Genomic DNA, 27,611 nt, shown 5'->3' on the forward strand with positions numbered 1-27,611 from the left:
GCCATACACTGGTTTGCCGTGGAACTGCATGTGCTTAGAGTTATAACACCCTCTTATAACTCCAAAATTAAATAATACCTTTAATATACTACATTTAACAAGATGTCTGTACTTAGCTTGGGATTAAATAAGAGTGTAAATATAAATTTTTGCTAAATATTTTTATACTGCCCAGACTACTTTTTGAAACAATTGATTTGAAAATTTTCTGAAAGCGTATTGCTAAAATAGGTACAAGGCACAAACATATTTCCCTGAGAAAATATTTATTTCAGAATAATACAGTCAACTTTGGTAAACATGGATATTAAAAATACACAGTGAATTTCTTACATTTCTTCAGCTTATCAAGCTGCGAAGTGTAAATGTTTAAAATGATTGTGTATTTAAGGTTAAATCACTGATTTATTGTAAATAGGTATAGACTATTATTGTTCATCAAAATGATTTCATGTGAAACAAAATGTAATGCCTTTTCCTGATGTGACAATATATATTGTAGTTAATCACACCAATGGTATGGGATAAGATGAGCAAGCAGCAAGTCCACACATGTTCTTTCCCCTCTCAATGTAGAAATACCTGTAAATGGAAAATTAAATATAATTAAAAACTATTAATTCAAATGAAAACATATTTATAAAAATATAAAACCCAAATGAAAAACCCTAATATTCTTTAAAGTAGTGCACTCTATGAACTATGCCACACTAACATGCCTTACAGAAAGTAGTTGGTTTTCATATCTAATCTTACTTTCATTTGACAATTTTACTACATCATTAAGAAAAACGTATTTATTTGATGTAATTTATGCAAACAGACCCATTAATTCCCCAGCTGGTTCCCCAGGAGTTCTTTACTATCCAGTATGGAGTTCCATTCTCTTGAGCGTAGCCTACAGCAAGTACTGCATGGTTCACCATGTCAGTTGTGTTGTGACACTTGGTGCTTAAAAAAACAGAATTGTAATGATGACATTGCCACAAATAAATCTAGTACAAAAACAACTAATTATTGACACTGTGTTACTGTAAATATTAAACACTCTTAAAGACTTTTATCTAATTACTGATTTTTTTAATAACAGGAAGTGTCATGATTTTCACCCAGGTTTAGTCTCACTACTATACAGTATAATCTATATTTTATTACAGTACATATAGTTTAAACTAACCTGGTATATATTCCATCTTTGTAGTGCATGAAATCAGCCACAACTTCATAGGCAAAGCTGACAGGGTTGTACTTGGCCAAAGCATCTACCATGCCCATTTCATCATACTTTAATAACAGAAGTTTGTTGTTAGTGTAATGAAATTGATACTGTATAGACATGGATATACTGTACAAATCACATACCCGTGTAATGTTTACAACATCCTTCACAAAAGCAGCAGCCTGCTGTGGTTTGAATTTACAAGGACCTTCCTACAAGCAAACACACTGTAAAACAATGCCTGATTTATTGCTTTAAAAATGAGATAAAACAGCACTTCCATAGCCGTATAGGGGTAGTCCTCTTCTGTCATAAGACCTTTATTGTACATGATGTACTCAAAGGCTTGACTTGGGAGACCACTAAAAACATAAAAAATATTACAAAAGTTGTTCAGAGCATTTTACAGTCCTTTTAAATTCTCAATCAAAATGATGATTTTTATAAATCATTCATCTAAAACTCACCCCTTGCATCCATGATTGTTAAAAGCGTCAGCACAATCTACAAGCTGCTGCTCTGCCTGTAAAAAATTTGTAATAACAAATACGGATTATTTTATCAACCAAATTAATTGTTAATAATTGTTCGACAATAAATAATTGTTTATTCTAATATAATACATAAAAATTTATAAAGTGGAAAGTTGTGTTGATATATGTTTTGCTTTAAATTTTGTAATGCATTGTTACAGTTATAAAAACAACACTCTAAAAAATATTGGGTTGTTTTTAACCCAGGTACCAATAGGACAGAACACATTTCTGGGTTAAAATTATGCAAATAATGGGTTGTTTTAACCCAACTGCTGGGTTGTTTTAATATGGTTGATTAACAACAACCCAGCAGTTGGGTCAAAACAACCCACCGCCTGGGCAACCTTCAACCCAAAAATGAGTTCTGTCCTACCCAGCCCTGGGTTAAATATTTTTGTGTTTGGGTACTTGGTTAGGATTCATTAGTAATACATTGTTGTTGTGTTTGCTGCTTAAAAATGAGTAGTATATCTGAAATGTTAATTTTAATATATGATCACTGGATAGCAATGTTTACGTAATAATTAATTATTACTCTAAATGATAACTACATTAATAGGATTGTTGACTTACCAGTTGTAAGAGTTTTCCAGTGGCAATAGCAGTGACAGACTCTAAACAGCCTGTAGTGGAAAAAGTCCAGCAGCTACCACAAGGCCCCTTAAATACAAATGACCAATTCAGCACCAGCATTATCTTTTATACTTTATGAAGTGAAAACAATATTGCAAGTTCAATTTTAGTCTGTGTTAATAGAGGACTTTCAAAAAAAAAAAATTTTTACCTGATTCTTCACATCTGTCACAAAGTTTCCCTTTGTCCTCCAGTCAATCATATCTGGATAGGGTCCATTACTGCTCACATGATTTCCTCTAGTGGCTGAGCAGTTCTGTCAGGTTATAAATGTTTATAGGGGAATTATTTTTTTTACTTCCTGTTTAGCATGCCAATAGACATTTAAAACAGAATACCTGAGGCTCTGTCAGGAGGTAGTGTTTCCTAAATTCAGCAAAGGTCATGTCTGAGAATTGATTCAATCCCACTGTATAGTAAAAAGCAACAGCTTTCTGTAAACAACACTGTTACACTATTTAAACAACAGTATTTTGTAAGTAAGATGAGTTATACTTGTAAACGTGTGCTTCCCAGCATTATGGTGGTCAATCTTCTGTTTGTTTTCAAGAAATATTTGCAGCCGCTGGTAATATTCACTCATCTCGTATTTTTTATTATACTGAGATTTCAAAAGAATAAAACTTTCAGTTTCAGTCACCATGATTTTTCAACTCAACAGCTACAGTATTTTCACTTCCTTCTTTGTTAGCAAGCTAAAAATAAATTAAGTTGTCACATGCACTTAAAAAGCATTTGAGCTAATGCAGCTATAGCCAAAGTCTTACCTGAGACATCCAGGATTTGAAATTATACTCATCTGTAATAAATCATATATTTATTTTGTAAGTTTTATGATGCACAGTGCAGGCCGGGAGAATGGTTATAATGTTTGCATTTTTACAACAGTAATCATTTAAAATACTGCTCTAATGTAAAAGTCAAAGAGCTGATAAACAAAGCCCTGTATCAATGACCGTAACAATGGCCCAAACTGCGGTCAAAAGTGAAAGTAAATCTTACGCATAAAGAGAACTCAAAGTCAGCAGCTAAAAATCTTACTGTACCTTGCTCGGTGTATACGGGCACGGAGTGTACCGTATAAAGCACAGCAAACAGCACCGGTAACATCATCATCCCGTTCATCTTTACCCCGCGAGGCAAGAGAGCAGCTTTTACCCCAGTCTGATCACATGAGTATCATCATCACTCCTCCTACAAGTGGGAGGGTTGTGTGCTCTTTCTGTTTTTGTAAGTGTACACTTTCGGTTTCAAAACCGCCATTTACTGTATATTGTTGCATATAAGTGGGTCGTTCTTCAATTGGAGTGGCAAATGAGGGGCAGATATTGTAAAAATGCTTGTTTTCTTTTAATAAAATGTATTGTTATGCATTTAAAGGATAAAGTGCATTTGAGACTGCAAAATGTCCCCCCCAAATCTCAGAGATTTTCTATTTAACTTCATATGTTTTGTATTAAGGAGACCTTAAGCTGTTAAAAATGCATATTGGTCAAGTTTTATGATAATTAATATTTTACAATGACAGGGTGAACATTTTAAACTTGACAACAGACAACTACTAACATATGTTGAAAATAAGGAAAAAGAAGTGTAGATACTTACCGAATGTATTATATGTTTTAACCTCCACTGAAGAACGACGAAATGGAGGACTCGATCACTGACTACATCAGTTGGTTAGGTTTCTTAACAAAATGACAGGGTGGACAGTAATTTCAGGGACACGTGCAAAAAGCTTAATATTATTATGAACATTTTATAGAAATTATAAAAATTATTTGATTTATCAAATAAGAAAGATAAGAAAAATCTAAATTTTTGCATTTTATGTCAGTTATTCACTGTTTACACTCACTTAAGTTAGCTGAGCAGTGTATGGGACATGCCAAAATTGCATACATCCAAAGAAAATGGTATAAAATGAGAAAAACATATTTTAAGAGATTTATCATTAAACTTGTATATGTGAAAATGTTTGGCCATGTATAATAAAACCTTAGAATTTCATTATTTTGGAATATATTCATGATGACTGGGGGATTCTGATATTGACTCTTAATATTCTATAAAACTGAAGCTTAATAACATTTTTAATTTTAAATAATTTTTTCAAATAAAAAAACAATGGTGAAACATCCACTAATGTCTGTGGTGTTACCAATATTTAAAGTAAAAAGACATTACCACCACAGACAAATTAGCCTAAATCCAGTCTTTTCTAAAAAAAAAAAAAGGGGGCTGCCATCAGGATGATTTCAAGATTAAGGGACATTTAGTAAATATCTGTATTTGTATATATTGTATGAATCCAATCAAAATATATTTTTTATTGAAATATGTAAAATTTGCAAGTTATTAACATAACACCACAGACAATTATAAAGTGTTACTCATGAAATTGACAGAAATTTTGCCAACTTTAAAAAAATCAATAAGAAACAATGCACCTTCATGCATTTTCTTAAAGGGTGAAATCCATTGTTGTAACACATGAATTTGGGGTACATTCTTAAATATGACTTTATATATATATGTATATATATATATATATATATATATATATATGTATATATATATATATATATATATATATATATATATATATATATATATATATATATATATATATATATATGTATATATATATATATATATATATATATATATATGTATATATATATATATATATATATATATATATATGTATATATATATATATATATATATGTATATATATATATATATATATATGTATATATATATATATATATATATATGTATATATATATATATATATATATATATATGTATATATATATATATATATGTATATATATATATATATATATATATATATATATATATATATATATATATATATATATATATATATATATATATATATATATATATATATATATATATATATATATTTAACATTCTTTAGCACAAATGAAGTGATTATATTGTGAATATTTCATTTAACATGTACATTTAACATTAATCCACATTAAATTGTTAAAAAAAAAATATATATATATATATATATATATATATATATATATATATATATATATATATATATTTTAACAATTTAATAAAATTAATGTTAAATGTACATGTTAAATGAAATATTCACAATATAATCACTTCATTTGTGCTAAAGAATGTTAAATTGTTGCAATTACAATCCATGATACCTTTCTGAGGTATGGTGGTGACATGCATATTTTTTTGTTACGAATGCAATCTGTCAAATTCGATTAAATATGTATTTAAAACAAAAAAATGTGTTTATTATAGTGCACAAATTGTGTTTATCCAACAGAATACAAATATGGTAAAATTTTATAATTTATTGGTATTTACAGTTTTTTACAATCACTTTGCTACTATTTTCAGAACCTTGATGTCATTTTTCACAACTCTAGATACAAAACTCAAAACGGTAATCACTTGTAACACAGGCTGTCTAGTGTTCAAAACATTGCATTGTGCATTCACATCTTTAAAGACATCTTGCACTTGCACAATCATTGTTTCAAAACACAAATTTACTGTGAAATACCATGGAAACATAACTATAGATCACCCACACACAAGCAACTGATAGTTTCACTAAGTCATTGTTTGTACAATCATTAAGTATTGTAGAACAAAATTGGTGATACAAATTTCATTATGGTACATGTAGAGCAAATACATATCTGTAAAAGTTCTGCAGTAGTAGAGAGAATACGACAGACACATTGGAATCATTGAACAAAGTTTGTAATGTATTGATGAAAACACTACAGTACAATCACAACATAGGTCACATCATTTCACAATCTGCACTCAATCATCAGTAACAAGTTGGCAGAATTGGACAAGCAATTACAAGGGCCTGCATCTATACAGTACAGTGATAATTGGTTCATGCTCCATGCTTATTGGTTACAATGAACCTCATTATCTTGAAACTTTCATGATTTTCAGTAAACATGGAAGATTCTTTGTCTGTTTCCATACAACTATTACGAATAATGCAACAGTTACTTATCATTTTGGGCAGTTGTATTGATTGATAGTTAGATCATTGTAAGAAAATGAATAGACACTTATTTGAAATGTGATGTGTGAATAGCCTTTTGAAACAGTAGTACTTTGATGTTAAGTTGTGTCATATTGAACATGTGATTTTGGTTGAATGAACAAATGATCCAAGTTTTATGTGTATTGTATCCAAGCAATTGAGAAAAGAGTTAAGAGTTTTGAAAAATGTGCATTTTGATCTTTGGTTGTGAGTTTTGTGTCTAGAGTTGTGAAAAATGACATCAATGTTCTGAAAATAGTAGCAAAGTGATTGTAAAAAACTGTAAAGTTTATTTTTGTTGTAAACAAGAGATACCACTTACCAACTAAAGACTGACCCAAATGGGATAAATGACTGTTTATTAAGAACCGTTCAATAGTTTAGGGACACTTACTCATCATTTGGCTTTTATTCCTTTATTATTTTGTCATAATTTTTTATTTGTTAAAAATAACAGTTAAATTTAATTAAATAAATTAATATGTTGGCACAATTATATTTTGCTTACAAAATAATTAGAAAAAATATCATACACCTAAGGATTAAAAGATTTTTTATGACAAACATTTTTGAGTGGTTGTGTATGTGTGACATACGTTTTTGTAACGTATGTTTGTACTACAACAAACTATGTCCTAATATAACTAAGGCCTAGTACTGGATTAAAGTATAGTCTGTCTTGCAAATGTTACCTTTATCTTCAGAAACAAAAGAACAGGCTAATCACTGTCTGTTACATTTGTAGTAATCCTGTTTATTGAAAAAACATATGGTTAAAAAACATCTTGCATTAACATTACAATATATCAGTGGCATTGTATTTGTCTTTAGATATACTCCAGTATTGTTTTTGTAATGTATGTTTGTACTACAACAAACTATGTTCTAATATAACTAAGGCCTAGTACTTATAGTATATTTTTTCTTGTAAATGATACCTTTATGCTTACAAACAAAATAACAAGGCTAATCACTGTCTGTCACATTAGCATATTGTTGTGTTTATAATAATGATTAAGGCTAGTAAGTGTAAATCAACAAACATATTTAGGTAGCATACAATACTAATGAAGTACTTCAGAAGGTATGAATAAGCTGCAGTACCAAAAAATAAATGATTTTAAAACGTAAAAGTATAGCATTGCAACACAAAAAAGGCTATTTAAAAAAACAATAGAATACCAAGTGGATATTATGTGTTATAAATTTCAGGCATCTCCGTCCCTTAGTGCATCCGCCAGAATCTTATTAATCTGTGATTTCACCTCAAGCTTTTTGTTTGTGTCCAGTTTTGCCAGCAGGTCTGCCATAGCAACAGCAAATCGGTAGTCCTCTGTCTCTTGTTGCCGACTTTGACTGTCCCTTTCCAGCTGTTCAATGATTGGTGAAATGGGAAGTTGTTTTGAGTTTCCTGGTAAAGAGCTGTTTGAGGTGGTCTCTGGTGTTCCAAAGTTTGTAGCAGGTGGTTGCAGGTTGTAGCATGGTCCAGGTGTCTTTCGTGGTCTCTATAAACACACATACATACACACATACACATACACAATAACATCAACAAAGTTTCAATTTAATGCAACAAAGCTACGCAGCACAAGCTTCCACTTTTAAGACGTCTGGTGTTCACTCTAATCACCTCTTTTTTGCCATTTCCTTCCCTTCTCTTCGGTTTCCTCCGGCGCATCTTCTGACTCCCGCTCATTTTCTTTGTCTATTCCAGGGGCGTCAGTTTGTGTTGAAAAGTGGCGGGGAAAAAAGATCAGATTAAAAAACATTAGGCCTACAGCAGAACGGGAAAAATATTGAATAACGGCGCATCTAAAATGTGTGGCTGTTTGTCATGTTCACAGAGAGAGAATGTATAACTTGGACAAGAAGAAACTGTGTCAAAAATTTGTTCAAGTTACTGATCGCCGCATGCATTTTTTGGGTTGTTTTAGAATCATTATTAGTTTATTTTGTTTAAGTTACTTTTTTGTACATTGTTTTTTTCTGTATCTAAACTGCATTGTATGTTTTATTTTGTGCAAATAATCCTTTAACATTTCTTGGTTCTCTTGATTTTTCATTTTAACCAAATGCTTTCAAAAAGTGGTGGGGACAAAATCAGCCATTTTCAAAAGTGGTGGGGACATGTCCCCAGTGTAAATGACACCTATGCTCTATTCTCTCTGTCTCTGTTGCCTCCAAATCATCACTCGCTCTTGGTCCCTCTCCTCCCTCATGACTAACAACTTTATCATAAGACGTCCCACTTGACAGTTTCCCTGATTTCAACCAGTTAAGCATATAATATATAATTTAGCCTATATATCTATAAAATATTTAAAAAATAGTCATTAGGAGAAGCCTGGCTATATGTTGTGAGTACTTGACATGTAACAATTAATGAAAGTAAACAGTTATAAACAAAATATGTTTAGGAGTGTTGATCTCTTACACTTTTACTATTAACATTTGGCTCTTACATGTTAAACTGCAATTGTTTTTAAATATTAATAAAGAAAATATGAGTTTTCAGTAATTAAAAGGCTTTTAAATTTCTATGTTTTTAATATGTTTTTTTGAAATATACTACAACAAAAGTAACAAAAACGACAACAACACACAAAGTAAAAAATATATCAAAAGTAAAAATTGGGGTAAAAGTTTGGCCCGCGTCATATTTACAATTTTAAAATCTGGCCCCCGAAGAAAAGTAGCTGAAGTTTTATGCAATAACATCCCTATCGTAAAACTGTCATTAAGGCAAAAAATTGCTTACTTTAGCTTACATATTTGAATCAGTTTTACGGTGTTTTACTAAATGGGACAATCATCTCAGTTAACTTAAAATTGCTACATTGATCTTGTATCTACCAGGGTCACCGTTTCTTCCACTAACTTTTTTCTTTGCTTTAACAAACCGGTCTCTCAGATATTTCCATACTTTTTTGCAAACAATTTCTTTCTTTCCCAAAATGGTTGCAATCTCATTCCACGAATTCTGTGCCATCTGGTTATCTGTGGTCCCGCATAGACCCTTTTACAGTACAATGCACGTGATCGTGCGCATCTTGGCAATGGAATTGGTGTTGTTCCCCAGCGGTTCTAACCTGTTAGCAACTCAGAAAGTTTATCAAAACGGTTTCCCAGCATCAAAATGTCTGGTTGTTGCGTTTGGTTGCACTATTATTAGGTATGTTGCTAACTCTGCTGTCGCGGCAGACTTTTTGGTTCCGCTCAACGAAACACTAGATTTCCTCAGATGGCGCGCGGTGTTGTTGAAAATAATGCTTCTGTTGGTTTGTTGATGGCAAAATTTCTGAGTTTTTATTGTTAACACCTTCTCGTTTTCAGTCACCACCTTTCATGTTTAACTACTGGCCGCACAAGCTCGCCAAAGTCTGGTGTTTGTAAAATTGTCGTTGTTTTTGCTGAAGTTGAGTAAAGACGTTCTTGAAATTGTAATAGACATTTAGTTTAATTGCTAAACTTCAATTTTCATGATTCTGTCACACATTTTCTTGAATTTTAATGGAAAACATGGGACAAAATAAAGTGACGATTTTCGAGTTTCAAATGGCCAGTATTTTGTTATTCTTGAACCCAAAAACATGATCTTGGTCTCATTTAAAAGCTTTTTCAAGCTCTTTCTATCTGAACAACTAGTTTTAGCATTTAACCATATTGAAAATTTTAGCAACATACCTACTAATATATGTATATATGTATCTGCCTCTTTATATTAAGACTTACTGCTTTGCTACTGTTCGGACGCTTTTACTTGCGCTCTGTGCTTTGCGCTTTTGCTTTTTCGCTTTTATCTTTTGATTCAACTACCAGCAGTTCAGCACAGTGCTCAAACTAAACAATTGGGCTCTCAAACTAAAACTACAAATTCCTGGAACTATATTGATATTTGGAATATTCAACAACTTGGGGTTTCTATCATAGCAGTCTACCAGTCTGCAATTGCTGGCAGCTGACAATCCTAAAACAGGACAACACAGCTGCCCACACTCAAACAGAAGAAAAGAAGAAAAAATGCCTTCTTTTGGATCTCAATCCACCTGCTGCTCAAACTGCCACAGACTTTTACAAAAGATTGCGGTTCTCGAAACAAAGTTACTTGTGGCGCTCCCGACCCTGCCAGAACATACAGCGGAGCTTCATCGTGGTCCTTCTCAACATAAAGCTGGTGAGTCCTGTGAACCTAATGCTTATAAACAGGTCATAGTGAGCTCAGAGAAACCTAAAGTAATTGAAGACACAAACCGATGGCATAAACAGGGTGCGAGACCCAAAAGTGCTCAAGACATTAGACTGTCACGAGTGTCACAAATTGCTGCATTAGCATCATCTACCCCAGATATGGGTACAACTCGAGTAGCCAATATTGGTATTCTACCACCCCCTGTACGGCTTGAAAATAGATTTGAAGCACTAATGAGTTTGGGTGAAGAATCCCCAAATGTTAATGGACACAGATCACATCAGTCAGTAGCTTACAGAGCTAACAGACGCTCAATATCATACAGGCAGCGGCGCTCCGCTCAGACAGCAGCCGAGCCAAACACGCTGATAGTGGGTGACAATATTATTAGAAACTTTGAAAGCAAGGCTACCCGTACATACTGTTTTCCTCGTGCAACGGTTTCTGATGTTAACAAGGAACTTTGCAACATTCTGATGAAACATAAGTCTGTCAGTCGGATTGTCATACATGTGGGAAAGAATGATATTCGGAAAGAGCAGTCTGAGCTCCTTAAGGTGGATTTCAATGAACTTTTTGAAACACTTGCAAGACTGAAAGTTAAATCTTTCATCAGTGGACCTCTCCCAGCCCGGGGAACAAATATGTTTTCTCGGCTACTAAGTTTAAATTCATGGCTGCAAAAAACCTGCACCATGAGAGGACTGAATTACATTGACAATTTCAATATCTTCTGGAGCCAAAGGCAACTTTTTAACACAGATGGTATCCACCCAAACAAACTGGGTGCTAGGTTGCTTAAAGACAATATCTTTTTCTCCATGCATCATCCATCAGCTGAGTGTGCCAGTCCACTACTGAACAGCGGAAATGACCACAGGATTTTACACCAGCACCTGGATGGACATTCAGAAGACAAGGATAAAACTCTGCAGTCACAACTACTGTTCACAGACACAGCTCAGGCTGAGCCCTGCCCACAGACCTCGCTACAGCTGGATTGTGAATCAACACCCAAGGACGTTTCTGTTGATAATGACCCGAGGAATGATAACACTCCCTCCCAGCCTTCAGGAACACCAGAATCACAGCTGATGTCGTCACACTCTCTCTCCCTCTCTCCAACATCACCACTTCTGGGCTTTTCAGAGAAAATGGAGAAACTGGTATCTGCTGGAACAAAGCTCTCCCACTCTATTGCTGCGAGTCCCCAAATATCAACCAAGAAACGGCGGGCTCCTCAACCACCAAAGCCTTCGGGCCCAGCCTGCCCTCCCCCTCCATCTGAAAGAGCACTCCGACCTCTGCCTCAACGTCAGGGACCACACCAGCCCTCATCTGCAACCAGCACTGGTAACTGATGTGTGTTGGGTTCCCGCTACATCAGCAGTAACAATCATAAATATTTTAAGAACAAGCGGGTGCCCGATGTCCCTTTAGCTTTCCCTATCTCTGTCCTGACATGTGATAGAAAGATGAAGGCCGTCTCCAGCCGCACAGCAATTCTATCTAATCTACTGCCTATTATACGTCATTCTGAGATTGATACAGTGCCAAAACCAGTTACTGTTAAGTTAGCACTTCTGAACATCCGTTCACTAAAGAACAAATCCTTTTTAGTTAATGATCTTATCACCACCAACAACCTGGACTTTATGTTTCTAAATGAAACTTGGTTAGATGACAGCTGCAGTGCTACAGTCCTCAATGAATCAGCCCCACCCAACTTTACCTTTATAAATGTCTGTAGAGCTCTTAGAAGGGGCGGAGGAATAGCTGCTTTATTCAAAGATGCCTTTCAATGCAAGCAAGTGTTACATGGTGATTACCAGTCTTTTGAATATTTGTGTATTGCTTTAAAAGGTACACCACGCATTCTGTTTACAATTATTTATAGACCTCCCAAATACACCTCAGCATTTGTTGATGAATTCACAGAACTTTTATCAACAATTTCCTCTGAATTTGATTATTTTGTTATTGCTGGAGATTTTAATATTCATATAGACAATGCAGAAAACAATGCTGCAATTGAACTGTTAAATGTTTTAAACACCTTTGATCTGACCCAGCACGTGCAAGGTCCTACACACAATCGGGGACACACTCTTGATCTGCTCATTAGCAAGGGTCTAAACATTTCATCCACTGTAATCAAGGATAAAGCGCTATCTGACCATTTCTGTGTTTACTTTGATTTATTGATCTGTCCTGCCACTGATGCTAGATCTGTCTATGTTAAAAAAAGGTTCATAAATGAGAACACCAGTGAGGTATTTATGAATGCTATATCAATGTTGCCAAACATATCGGCAGACTCTGTTGATGTTCTCCTTGAAAACTTTAACATAAAAGTTAAAGATGCCATTGATGGTATAGCTCCAGTAAAGGTCAAGGTGATCCCTGGCAGACGTAAAGCACCCTGGAGAAACACAACAGCAGTACAGCACATGAAAAGAACATGCAGAAAAGCTGAACGTATGTGGCGGAAAACAAAACTTGAAGTACATTATAGCATCTATAAAGACAGTCTTCGTGCTTTCAATGTAGAACTAGGCACAGCTAGACAGACCTTCTTTTCAAACATTATAAACAAAAACATAACCAACACTCGCACTCTTTTTGCTACTGTAGAGAGACTAACAAACCCCCCAAATCAAGTTCCTAGTGAAATGCTCTCTGACAACAAATGCAATGAGTTTGCAACCTTTTTCTCTGAGAAGATCAGTAATATCAGAATGGCGATCAATACGGCCTCATATTGTACTGTGATCAGTCAGATATCATTGCAACAACCTCAGAAATTAGCCATTCTCCCAGAATTTGACATAATTGATATAAAAACCTTGGAAGAAACAGTACAACATCTTAAAGCATCAACTAGCAGCCTTGACACACTCCCCACATCTTTTCTCAAAAAGGTACTTAACTGCTTAGAAACTGACCTCTTAAAAATAGTAAATACCTCTCTGATCACAGGCACCTTTCCAGAGTCATTAAAAACAGCAGTTATTAAGCCTCTCCTAAAAAAGAGTAACCTAGACAAAACCATACTTAGCAACTACAGACCAATCTCAAATCTTCCGTTTATAGGCAAGATCATTGAAAAGGTGGTTTTTAATCAGCTGAACAAATTCTTAAACTCAAATGGCTATCTGGACAATTTTCAATCTGGTTTCCGTCAGCATCACAGCACAGAGACAGTGCTCCTAAAGATAATAAATGATATTCGCTTAAACTCTGATTCAGGTAAAATATCAGTGCTGGTGCTACTAGATCTTAGTGCTGCCTTTGACACAGTAGATCACACCATACTCTTACATAGACTGGAAAACTGGGTAGGGCTCTCTGGGATGGTCCTCAAATGGTTTAAAACATACCTACAAGGAAGAGGTTACTATGTGAACATAGGTAACCATAAATCTGAGTGGACATCCATAACATGTGGAGTCCCACAGGGTTCAATTCTTGCACCGCTTCTGTTTAATTTGTATATGCTCCCACTTGGTCAAATAATGAAAAAGAACCAAATTGCTTACCACAGCTATGCAGATGACACCCAGATATACTTAGCCCTGTCACCTAATGACTACAGCCCCATTGACTCTCTATGTAAATGCATTGATGAAATTAACTGTTGGATGCGTCAAAACTTCCTCCAGTTAAACAAAGACAAAACTGAAGTCATTATATTTGGAAATAAAGATGAAACTCTCAAAGTTAACACATACCTTGACTCTAGGGGTCTAAAGACACAAAATAAAGTCAGAAATCTTGGTGTAATTTTAGAGTCTGACCTTAATTTCAGTAGTCATGTGAAAGCAATAAGCAAATCAGCTTACTACCATCTCAGAAATATTGCCAGAATTAGCTGTTTTGTCTCAAGACAGGACTTAGAGAAACTTGTTCATGCTTTCATCACCAGCAGGGTGGATTACTGCAATGGACTTCTTACTGGGATCCCCAAAAAGACCATTAGACAGCTGCAGCTCATACAGAACGCTGCTGCCAGAATTCTGACCAGAACCAAAAAATCTGAGCACATTACTCCAGTCCTCAGGTCCTTACACTGGCTTCCTGTTACATTTAGAATAGATTTTAAAGTATTGTTACTCGTTTATAAATCACTTCATGGCTTAGGACCCAAATACATGACAGATATGCTAACTGTATATAAACCTAAAAGATTACTCAGATCATTAGGATCAGGTCAGTTAGAAATCCCAAGGGTTCACTCAAAACAAGGTGCGTCAGCATTTAGTTATTATGCCACCTCTAGCTGGAATCAGCTTCCAGAAGAGATCAGATGTGCTTCAACAGTAAACACTTTTAAATCTAGATTAAAAACACATCTGTTTAACTTTGCATTTACTGAATGAGCACTGTGCTGCTTCACACTGACTGCACCTTTAACTCAAGTCACTTTTACTTCTGTTTTATTCTTTTTAACATTTTAAAGTGTTTTTATTAAAATCACATTTATTTTCTTTCTAAATTCTCATGTATCTTTGTTTTTATTGTGATTTTATTGTGTATCTATTATTTTTACATTTTCTTTCTTCTCTTTTATATATTGTTTTCTCATTTCTATGTAAAGCACTTTGAATGACCTCTGTGTATGAAATGTGCTATACAAATAAACTTGCCTTGCCTTGCCTTGCCTATATTTGGCGATCTGCTAACGTCTTCTATCCACTGTAGTACATGATGGATCTGGTATCTGTGTTCAAAATGGTGATAAAGTCAACTTCTGTGTTGCTTCACTTTTGATTCTTACCATACTTCCATGGCCAAAATGACCCCAGGGGAAATGGGGTCTTGCGCTCCCAACGTGCACGATTGCCCACTCCACGTTGACGTCATTTTTGCCGCGTGAACATATGTACTGTCTAGCGCTCATTAAGTAGGTACTCAGTGAAATTCAGTACCCACTCAGAAAAATTTTGGATTCAGACAATTACACAAAGGCAATAGACAGCATTTGTGCACACAACATCGTCTTTTCTTCTTTTTTTTCATTTTTTCCAAATAGAGAAAGCTGTGGAGCACTTTTGTCACCATAATGTTTGATTTCTGTTCTTTTTTCTTGTTGTTTGTTTAAACTTTGTTTGCAGTAGTGGATCCGCTTTTCTTCATCTATGTCAGTGCTTCTCAATTATTTTCTGTCACGCCCCCCCTAGGAAGAAGTAAACATTTCGCAGGGATGGGCAGTATTTCAAATACATGTATTTAAAATACGTATTTGAAATACAAAATAGTATTTTGTATTTTGTATTTTAAAGCCTTTGAAAAAAATGAAATGTAATTTGTATTTAAATACATCTAAGATGAGTATTTTTGTATTTTTAAAATACTCAAAATACTTTGAGCCAGTCAACCAGTCAGAGTGCTGTTTTCATGCATCAACTAGTTCAGACAAGACACCAGAGTTCAGGTAAGCAAATATATCTGTGCAGCTTTTAGTGGGCAATAATTAAAATGTTGGAATGGGGAAAAAAGCAAGGGCGATTGAATTATTGGGTGTGATGTGATTTGTGTTATTATAACTGTCGCGAAAGGAAATTCAAATTCACACTTGCACGTTGGCAGGTAGTTTAATGCACGACTGAGAGAGTGTGAAACGCTGACAAATAGGTCTACACTTTTGACTTAAAGGAAAACCACCATTTTTCAATATTTTACTATTTTCTTACCTCAACTTAGACAAATGAATACATAACTATCTATTTTCAATGCATGGCGGAGGAGCGCTTGGTTTGCAGCATTTCGACCTCAGCGTGCACTGCAGTAACATCTTCACAGGAGTGATGATGTTACTGCGCCCGAGGTCGAAGTGCTGCAAACTAGGTGCTCTTTCCGCCATACAATATAGTTCTCATTTTTTATCCACTTAAAAATCACCACGTTTTATTTTGTGCCACCATACTTACTCGTGTAACTACTCATGTAACAGTCTTTAAAAAGGGAAAACATGGAAGTGTTTGGTGGCTTCTAAATTCATCCCTGTTTAGATCCTAAGGAATAAATGGAACTAGGCTAAATGCTAACACATTCATGACACGCTGTGCAAAGATGAAGTGCACGTATCGAAAAAAGATAGGTATGTATTCATTCATCTAAGTTGAGGTAAGAACATAGTAAAATATTGAAAAACTGTGGTGTTTTACTATAAAGGCCCTTTCACACGTGACGCGGCAAGTGGTGGAATCAGCACACAGTTGCTGATTTCTTTTTAGCTTTGTGCAGTTGAAGCCTTGTTTACACTTTTGCAATTTGCATGGCTCTACTCTATGGCGTGAACCTGCAGGCTCCTCAGTAAACCTACAAGACTTTTATGTTTGACGTGCTCTCCGTTGTATAATTCTGTAAATGACAGAGGGCGACTCATGAGTAATTGTTCTCAATACCATCAAAAAGCAGCGATGAGAGGAATAGTTTGCCGAAATAATTTGTCAAACACTCGTCTCGTGAGAAGTTTGTAAATACGTGGATTTCTTCAAATATAAACTGATTAGGTTGTGGGTCATTTTGACGACACATGAAAACATTTTTATGATGTTTTTATAAAACATCACTTTACTTGAATGGGTGTTCATATACATGACACCTTCCTAACCATGACATGACACGTTTCATGAATATGAAGGAGATTTTATTGACGTTTATGACTACTGTCATTAAGTGTCATTTGTTCAATTATGTCATTTTTATAGCCAAGATGACATTGTTTGAGATGTCTTTGTTATGACAACTTGACCTTAACCAAGACAACATAACTGACCTCTTTTTACCAGTGATACAAACTGAATTTGTCATTAAAATGTCATTAAGTGTTAATACTCTGTAAAATAGCTTTATAACAGCATCATGAATATTTTTCATGACCTCAACTACAGTCGTACAAATATAATTTGTCATTAAGTGTTAATACTCTGTTAAATAGTTTTATAACAGCATCATGAATATTCTTCAGTTCATAATGTTTATTTGACCGAGTATTAATAATATTTGACATAGTATTAACACTCAATGACATTTAAATCACAGTTTAATGTAATGTTAACCCACAAAGTTCGTAGTTTCTTAAGTTTGATCATTATTGTTTATGATTTATAACAAGTTGTGTTGTATTGGTTTATGTCAAGTTGTCATAACAAAGATATCTCAAACAATGAGGTATGTAAAATAAAATGAAAGTTTTAAGCAGTTGCACACATCTAAATGCTTTTTGGCATTCAGAAATAGACCCAGATAGATTTCAGCCTAATAGGGATACTTGCACTGAATCACCAATTTCACATGTATTTTGTGTATTTTCAAAATACAAAATACTGTATTTGTATTTAAATACATTTTTCGACACAGTATTTTGTATTTGTATTTAAATACATTTTTTGACACAGTATTTTGTATTTGTATTTGAAATACATTTCCATGTATTTATGCCCATCTCTGACATTTCGCGCCCCCCCAACTCTCCGCCGTGACTGTAAATAGTTTAATTTAACTATAAAATGACACATCTGCAAAACATTGTATCCTTATTAACATTAAAGAAAACACAAAAAAAGAAATATCGATCAACTTACAGCAAAGAATAACTTTATTAAAATTTTTTTATAGTCTGTAAAAGAATAGACTTAAAATGCATATAAATCTAAAATTTGAATCTAAATTTGCCTGAAAAAAATCAACCCTTGTTCAAAGTATCATATTTTTTGAACATTTGATACTGAAAAATTAAATTAAATATAATCAATAAATAATAATAAAAACTCAAGCGGCTTATCAGTGTGATTGGGGTGTAATGTCTTTAAGTGACAGTGCAAAAAAATAACTTCCTGAAAAAGTATTTTTCCCCAGGGTCTCGCGCGCCCCCCCTGGTGTCGCTTCGAGCCCCCCCTGGTGTCGCTTGGTGAGCTGTGATTGACAGCTGATATAACCTATCAGGCAGCAGTGGCGGATGCAGAACGTGACATATGGGTGGGCATGGATTAAGTCCGGGTGGGCCTGAATCTATGGGTGTCACTTTTGAATAAGAAACTATAACAAGTCTATAAAATTCGTCAAAACTTCAGAACACTAATTTAAACAGCATACACACACACCCGAACTGCACGTCACATTTTTGACATTATTGATACTTTAAATTGTAATGCAACGTGACATTTATTAAGCCTTTTTGGTAAAAAAAAAATATTGGGCTCTCATAGCTTACAAAAAAGAACCTGCACACAGTGACAGGAAATATAAATGAACCCCCAAAAACCTTATACTTTTTTAAATAACCTATTAAAATGTTTAAATAAATACGGCTACTAAATGCTTAAAATGAAGCTTCTAACATCATATTCTCTTCATGCAAATCACTAAAAATATATTTTCGTTCTCACATATTTAAGTTAACTTACTAAATAAAGAAAGAAAAAGGGAATTGCTAGAATAATGTTAGACTCTGGGGTTAAACGAAATGACAAATAAATAAACATTTAATATACTTTTTGATGAGCACAAGAGCAAGCCTACTCGTGAAGAGCGGAGCCGAGGAGCGGGCATATCAGACGTGAACAAAAGGAATAATGGATTTAATGCTTTCACTTCATTTCCTGACAGTTTCACTTGTTAGTGAGGATAGTAATGCTAACAAGATGACGCCGAATTACATACAACATAATTACCTAACTAAATCTGAGAGAATGCAAACACATTACAATATTTTGTCCTCCGCCCGACGGCCAAGGCGCATCATTTTTTTTTAGCCCGACAGGAATTCGCCATAGCCCGTAATGGACGTCGGGCAAGCGATTTTGCGAGGTTTGTTTTGTAGAAAGACTTTCTTTAAAGTGAATTTCGTTTTGTATAAATTGTATCTTAATATTAATCAATGTTTGATCAAACAATTGCCTCGATTTAATAAATAAGAAGCAAACCAAGAACGTCTGTGGTGTGGATTGAAGTGAACCCACTATATTTCCGCAGCCTACGTCTTTCTGCTTTAATGCATTTCTTAAATTAATGTCTCAATTACACAGTAGGCTTATAGGTTGTTATGATAGGCTATTTGTTGCTTAAAAGCAATAGGCTATATTGTATAAAGTGTAGCAATAAACGTGGCGTGACTTATAGTGCTGCTATATCGCTATATCAAACAACATCACTATGATCAGATGTTTTCTATCTATTTTTTACCCCGCTGTCATATTTGTTGTGTGTTTATGTTATTGAGAGGAAAGCGCGCAGCACATATTTATAACGTGTTGTTATTCAAAATACGTTTTTTACTTGCTTGCAAAAAAAGTTCTCAAAGTGATCATGGCTGAAAGCTGCTCGGGAATATTTCATTATAACGCAACATTCAACTGCTTTAATAGTTTTTAAATGGCTTACTTATAATTTTACTGTTTTTAACATAACATGCAATAGATAAATTACACCACATAAAGTAGTATACATGTCTAACTATACAGAGTAGTATTTTTTACATTTCTGATTGGGCGGGCGGGCCAGCTGTCAATCTGGGCGGGCCCAGGCCCGCCCATAGCTCCGCGCCTGTCAGGCAGTCCCTTTTTAAGCGCTGATTGGCTGCTCCCTGGAATGCGTCATGTCCTGTGTTTCCCCGGGGTGTTTGTAACGATAGCGACAGGTGAGCTTTGTTAATGTGCTGCTGTTCATAGTTTTAATCTGTTTATGTTATGTAAACTAGTTTGTGTTGGATTTAGTGTGCCGTTTGTCCAGCGTGCTGGTGCCCTTCTATGTGTAGTGGTACATGACTGTGTAACCTCAGTTGGCTGCTGGTTGATCTGCTGTGGGTTAAACTATGCCGTAAAACTGTAATTTGTCTGGGGTGATACCACTATTCGGTAAGTGTCCAGCATGAAGTCAATGTTTGTGCATGATGTTGCAATTAGTTTTTAATATCGTATTTGTTTACTTTAGGGTTCTCCCTTTTGTTCTACGTCCTGTTCCTCGTGAGTGTTTGATTCTTGTGCTGCTGAGTTGCATCGCTGTAACACCGACTTTATCCTCCCCGCTGTATGCTGGACTGTACACTGTCTGGTTCTTAAGTTTCAGGGTTGATTTTAAGATTCGAGTGAAGGATTGTCCGGTGCATTGGCAAATGGACTGTGGCGTTCGCGCAGTGTAGCTTCCCTTGCCGTTTACCCCTTTTGTTTCTTTTCTTTATTTGTATATCATTTTTGTCTGAATATTTGTATATTGTTTATACTTTTAGGAGCTGAGGTTCCCACGGGTGGATGGATCTTGTGGTGGTGGTGGTGGTGGTAACGCTTCAACGTTTACCGTGTTATGCAGGGTTTACACCAAACGCGTTTTTGGCGTCAAAATCGCGTCTACCGCGCCTAGTTTGCAGCTTGAACACTTTGAATGCATTCGCGCGTGTAGAGCGGAGTAGACGCGCGGAAAAAGCAAGCATTTGACGCGCGTCCGAGGCAAACTCCGCTTCTTGTGGGAGGGGCAACTGCTGTGCGAGTGTCTGTTTGCAAGATGACTGATGTTGATTGTGCATGATGTTGAGTTACCAGTTTGTATTGGGTAACCTTACTATAGGGGAAAAAAAAAACGGCGCGCGGGTCGATAAACGTAACCTAACTCAAAAGTAAAGTGTGTATTACAACTTACCAGGTTGCCCAAAGTCCTTACTGACACTCTTCAAAGCGAGGTCCTTTTTATTCCTGTATCCTATAGAAATAAGAACTTGTGTCATATAGCTCCGAGTGACTGCTTGAATGAGTGACTCTGGGCGGGGCTGCCACCACAGCAGCAGGCAGGCTCCTAATTGGTTAACGCGGCGCGAAATTCCGCCAAAGTTCAAATTTTTCAACTCGGGCGTCAGCCGCAAATTCGCGTGAACCGCAAAATGCACAAAAGCACCATTCGCGCGTACCGCGCACGACGCTCAATTCGTATGGCAAGCCAGAAAGTCCACATTTACGCAATAAACGAATCGCGTTTGCATGCAAACGCCGTATTTAACGGCGTTTAAAACAGAATTTGCGGCGCTAAATACGCCGGCGGGATTACAAACGCCGTAAAAAACGCGCGAAAATCGCCAACAACGCCGTTATTTACGGCGTTTTATAATCCGATCAATGACGCCGTTTTGTGACGCCGTTTGTCTTGCCATATGACGCCGTAAATAACGGCGTTATCTCCTCTGAAAGACGGCGTAAAAAGCGGCGTTTGCTAGTGGTATAATGAGCCCCTCCCATCAATTTCCACAGCCAGTAGGTTTGAACCGTTCTCACCCAATCAATGATGAACTGAGTCAGGCAAGAGCAATTAATTACTGATCATTCATGATGAAATAAGTGTTTAAAGATTACATGCATGCGCAGCAAATCATAAATGGGCAGTAAATTATAGTTTTTCTCTAACGTTGTTACTAAGATTAAATATATGACTACAGTAGCTTAAGGAAAATACTGCATCTCTGTATCATGTTAAAATAGCAGCGGTAATAACACACTAACCCCATTGTACGTTAGGTGTCCCAATTATTAAGTAAATACCTCGACAATAAGTAAGGGGTTGAAATATTTCACAGCTTTGAGTAGACATGAAGTCCCACGTGGTGTGACGGAGGCCAGATAAACTGTATAAGTCGAATTGTCATGAACTGACACAGTAAGCCTGGTGGTTAGAGCGTTCGGTTCAAAAGCCGAAGCTGCTGCGGTTCAAGTCCAGTGTGGAGCGGATTTACATTTTTATAATTTTGTTTTGTTTATCAACATCGCTTATTTTTTAATGGCTGTCAATAAAAATGAACGCATAGAATAACAGATTTTTAATGTTCATGCAATTTAACACATTTCGTATATAGTCTATAAGTGATATTTCAAAAATATTTTATGCAAAAGTGAAAAAGTGACAACAGTGCAAAGTGTATAAAAAACAGACTAGAGAGCAGACGTTTCAATCCATGCTTTCTTAAGTGCTCATCATGAAGTGTGCGGACAATTCCTACTGGACTTAACTAACTTTTTGTTCTATCCGAGTCATTTTTGTTCATTTTGAGCGCATTGTACTTGAAAAGTAATTTAGGCAAATTCACTAGGCAAAGCATATTTGATGTGTTTATATTTATGTTATATTTATGCATATTTAAAACCACCGAAATTACGGGAATACCCACACCTGCGCTGACTTTCTTGGACGAACGGCCAGCGGGTGTGCATGTTTCTAATAATTTGATCGACTGCTTTTCCGTTTAGGCTATCCACCGCCATATGCTGGTTCAAGACAATTGTAAGATTTTTGGAATTACATGCTTTTGTTGGTATTGCTTTTTATGCATCTCAAACACCATAGGAAGCCATTTTTTTACTGTAGCCAGATGAATTATAGCAGAAATTGGTTGGAACAATTATCAATTTGCTAGTACCAACTTTTACCAAAATTGTACCAAATACGTTTTCCTTCTTTGTTAATTTATGTTTAGTCATTTAAATTGTATTTTCCATTTGAATTTTAAATATATTATATTAAAGTAATTTAAACAAATAAGCATAGAAAACGACAATAAATAAATATAGCCTACATTTAAAACATTAAATTATCGTCATTGCAGGAGTGTAATTTGCTAGTTGTCCTGCAGGTGACCTTGTAACACTGTTGTCTTACGATGCACTTATGAATTAACGATTACTCCAGACCACTCGTAGATTGACAGCTGGCCCGCCCAATCAGAAATGTAAAAAATACTACTCTGTATAGTTAGACATGTATACTACTTTATGTGGTGTATTTTATCTATTGCATGTTATGTTGAAAACAGTAAAATTATAAGTAAGCCTGATAACTAAAAACTATTATAAAGCAGTTGAATGTTGCGTTACATTATGGTTAATGAGAAAAATATTCCCGAGCAGCTTTCAGCCATGATCACTTTGAGAACTTTTTTGCAAGCAAGTGGAAAACACGTTATAAATATGTGCTGCGCGCTTTCCTCTCAATAACATAAACACACAACAAATATGACAGCGGGGTAAAAAATAGAAAGAAAACATCTGATCACAGTGATGTTGTTTGATAGCCTATACCGAGAGCCATACCAGCTCTCTAACTCAGCACTAATAAGTCACGCCACGTTTTTTGCTACACTTTATACAATATAGCCTATTGCTTTTAAGCAACAAATAGCCTATCATAACAACCTATAAGCCTACTGTGTAATTGAGACATTAATTTAAGAAATGCATTAAAAGAAAGACGTGTAGGCTGCGGAATTATAGTGGGTTCACTTCAATCCACACCACAGACGTTCTTGGTTTGCTTCTTATTTATTAAATCGAGGCAATTGTTTGATCAAACATTGATTAATATTAAGATACAATTTATACAAAACGAAATTCACTTTAAAGAAAGTCTTTCTGCAAAACAAACCTATGCAGGACTCGCAAATTTGCTACCCCGAAGTCCCGGGGGTATGGCGAATTCCTGTCGGGCTAAAAAAAATTTATGCGCCCTGCCCGTCGGGCGGAGGAAAAAATATTGTAATGTGTTTGCATTCTCTCAGATTTAGGTAATTATATTGTATGTAATTCGGCGTCATCTGGTTAGTCATTAATATTCTCACTAACAAGTGAAACTGTCAGGAAATGAAGTGAACTGGATAGAATTAAACCCATTATTCCTTTCGTTCACGTCTGATATGCGCGCTCCTCGGCTCCGCTCTTCACGAGTAGGCTTGCTCTTGTGCTCATCAAAAAGTATATTAAATGTTTCTTTATTTGTCATTTCGTTTAACCTCAGAGTCATTAATGTAGCCATTCCCTTTTTCTTTCTTTATTTAGTAAGTTAACTTAAATATGTGAGAACGAAAATATATTTTTAGTGATTTGCATGAAGAGAATATGATGTTAGAAGCTTCATTTTAAGCATTTAGTAGCCGTTTTTATTTAAACACTTTAATAGGCTATTTAAAAAAGTATAAGGTTTTTTGGGGTTCATTTATATTTCTTGTCACTGTGTGCAGGTTCTTTTTTGTAGGCTTTTTACCAAAAAGGCTTAATTAATGTCACGTTGCATTACAATTTAAAATATCAATAATGTCAAAAATGTGACGTGGAGTTCGGGTCTGTGTGTATGCTGTTTAAATTAGTGTTCTGAAGTCTTGACGAATTTTATAGACTTGTTATAATTTCTTATTCAAAAGTGACACCCATAGATTCAGGCCCACCCGGACTTAATCAATGCCCACCCATATGTCACGTTTTGCATCCGCCACTGCGTAGATCTACGATGATTTTCAAGTGCAACTTAAGTTATGAAGCCTTTGGGAAACGGCCCGTAATTCTAAGATGATTCGTACGATAGTTTTTACGATCTAGCCTTACGATGCTTTTGGGAAACCCGGCCCAGGTTTTTATGAATGTCAGTTCTTCAAGTTCACAGACTCGATCAATCATTTTTTTAAATCTTGGTTGTATAATAGAACCTTCCGTGTTAGAATAGAAAAGGGCCATATATTGTTGTTATAAAATAAGCAGCACATACGGTGTGTGAAATATCATGTTGTAGCAATAATTTGTACTTACAGAAACGATTAAAGTAACCTGTTCAAGTTGCGTCCCATCACAAATGCTGATTGTCAGATTATGCATGGGTTTAACAAATACACTTAATAATTAAAATATTAGCCTACATGAACTAAATTATTTAGTTTTTTGCTGGACCGCATATTTCCATCAAGTTTAACTGACATGATAGAAATACTGCGAGTCCGCCCGTTCCATTATAATGGCAAACTTTACAATCAATAAAAACATGCAGATTAATTTGATAAAATACAGCATTTCCAAAACAAATATAGAAATAAATACAGTGAATTAATAAAATAATTTAATAGAAAAAGAGACCGAATTAACCACTGATAACCCACTAGTTCATTTACTTATTGCAGTTCAGTGTTAGGCTTTCGCTTAGTGCTGATCCAGCAAATGAATAAATAAATCTTGATATATTTCAAATGGATTCTTTATTGCCGCAGATAAATATTATAAATATTCTCATTATATTATAATATAAAGTGTAAATGACTTACCACCAAAGTCAGAGGCGAATCGTCTCCGGGGAGTGATTAATTGACTCGTGTCAATAAAGGCAAATGTTCTTTATATGCTGAAATTGCGTGTATTTTATTGGAACAAGCATAGGCTACAGTCACCATATTTCCATTGTTCATTCATTCACAATTTATAGTCCACGCCAATCCTGGACATAATATACAAGTGTAGCTAAACAAAAATCCAAAACGGTGAAAGTATATGCTCACACAATAAATCTCACATATTTGTGGTAAAGATCAAGTCCTGTTTCACGGTCAAAAAACTGTAAGCTTCCCCCGTACACACAAACACCTGTCCCTCTATCCCTGGTGCACTCCTTTATTGATTAAAAGAGATTGCCCCCTACTGGTTCAACATAGAATTTATATTAGGCTCCTACACAAAGTTTGTAGCCTCTTACAAACACATGTAAACACAGCTTGCGCTTCATCTTCACCGATGTTGATAAACAAAACAAAATTATAAGAGTTTAAATCCGCTCCATACTGGACTTGAACCGCTGCAGCTTTGACATTGGAACCGAACGCTCTAACCACCAGGCTAACTGAGACGTTGAATGACAAGTCGACTTATACAGTTTATCTAGCCTCTGTTACACCAGGTGGGATTTCAATTTCATGTTTACTCAAAGCTGTGAAATATTTCAACCCCTTACTTATTGTCGAGGTATTTACTTAATAATTGGGACACCTAACGTACAATGTGGTTAGTGTGCTATTACCGCTCCTATTTTAACATGATACAGAGATGCAGTATTTTCATTAAGCTACTATAGTCATATATTTAATCTTAGTAAAGTTAGAGAAAAACTATAATTTACTGCCCATTTATGATTTGCTGCGCATGCACGTAATCTTTAAACACTTATTTCATCATGAATGATCAGTAATTAATTGCTCTGGCCTGACTCAGTTCATCATTGATTGGATGAGAACGGTTCAAACCTACTGGCTGTGGAAATTGATGGGAGGGGCTCATTATACCACTAGCAAACGCCGCTTTTTACGCCGTCTTTGGGAGAAGATAACGCCGTTATTTACGGCGTCATATGGCAAGACAAACGGCGTCACAAAACGGCGTCATTGATCGGATTATAAAACGCCGTAAATAACGGCGTTATTGCCGATTTTCGCGCGTTTTTTACGGCGTTTGGAATCCCGACGGCGTATTTAGCGGCGCAAATTCTGTATTAAACGCCGTTAAATACGGCGTTTGGATGCAAAACGCGATTCATTTATAGCGTAATTGTGACCCTTTTCGCTTGCCATAAATTCGCGCCTTTCGCGCGAGCTTCACGCGCGAATGAGGCGGAAACGCGTCTTCCGCTCCGCGCCGAACGCCTATTCCGCGCCGCGGGACCTCCTGACGCGCGTCAACGCGTCTTCACATTGACTTAACATTGAAATCACTCGCGCTTCACGCCTCTAGCGTGGTTGGTGTAAATGCACCATAATGTTTGAAGTGTATAAGTGTGTGCCTTGAGTTCACGGTGTGGTGTGAAAGTGTGCTTGTGGATTTCTTGCGCCAGAGATCACTCCGGTGGCCTCAGCCCTGTAGGTTGGTACTGTAGGTGTTTATTTGTTTGTGTATTTGATTTGTTGCCGGTGTTATGGATCAACTGGGGATCGTGCTATCCGACATGCGCGTGCACGCACGTAAATTTACCTGACATACAAGCGACCGCGTCAGTTTCGTCAAATTCGATTTTCAAAAGCCCTTATTAAAAACTTATATCAAATTATTAATAATTGTTGTTATCAATGTTCGACCACTTTGTTTCCTCTGCTTGTGTTTCCTTTTTATTTGACGCAGTTTAAATTAAGTTTTATCCTATTTTCCTTGAACGAATTGCACCACGCCCACGTTAAAA

At 35.6% G+C, this 27,611-nt stretch overlaps 2 protein-coding genes across 3 annotated transcripts in view; both read right to left on the minus strand.

Moving 5' to 3' along the window:
• Window positions 1-249: 249 nt before the first annotated feature.
• ctsh (cathepsin H) lies at window positions 250-3,587 on the minus strand. The gene is made up of 12 exons (XM_073853574.1): window positions 3,435-3,587; window positions 3,156-3,187; window positions 2,884-2,989; window positions 2,727-2,797; window positions 2,540-2,644; window positions 2,329-2,415; window positions 1,687-1,742; window positions 1,496-1,581; window positions 1,363-1,427; window positions 1,178-1,284; window positions 826-951; window positions 250-582 (listed from the first exon to the last, which is right to left on the minus strand). The coding sequence occupies exons 1-12, from the start codon at window positions 3,511-3,513 to the stop codon at window positions 507-509; spliced, it is 996 nt and encodes a 331-aa protein (XP_073709675.1). The 5' UTR covers window positions 3,514-3,587; the 3' UTR covers window positions 250-506.
• Window positions 3,588-7,404: 3,817 nt separating this feature from the next.
• Window positions 7,405-27,611, minus strand: part of LOC141349726 (uncharacterized) — a 31,937-nt gene continuing 11,730 nt past the window's right edge. For both annotated transcript variants that reach the window (XM_073853575.1, XM_073853576.1), the window contains exons 5-6: window positions 8,097-8,171; window positions 7,405-7,971 (exon numbers count right to left, since the gene is read on the minus strand). In XM_073853575.1, the coding sequence (XP_073709676.1) occupies window positions 7,675-7,971; window positions 8,097-8,171 (372 nt within the window). In that variant the 3' untranslated portion in view covers window positions 7,405-7,674. The remainder of the gene's footprint in view (window positions 7,972-8,096; window positions 8,172-27,611) is intronic.

This window comes from Misgurnus anguillicaudatus, chromosome 15, assembly GCF_027580225.2.
Source record: "Misgurnus anguillicaudatus chromosome 15, ASM2758022v2, whole genome shotgun sequence".
In the NCBI taxonomy this organism is placed as follows: domain Eukaryota; kingdom Metazoa; phylum Chordata; class Actinopteri; order Cypriniformes; family Cobitidae; genus Misgurnus; species Misgurnus anguillicaudatus.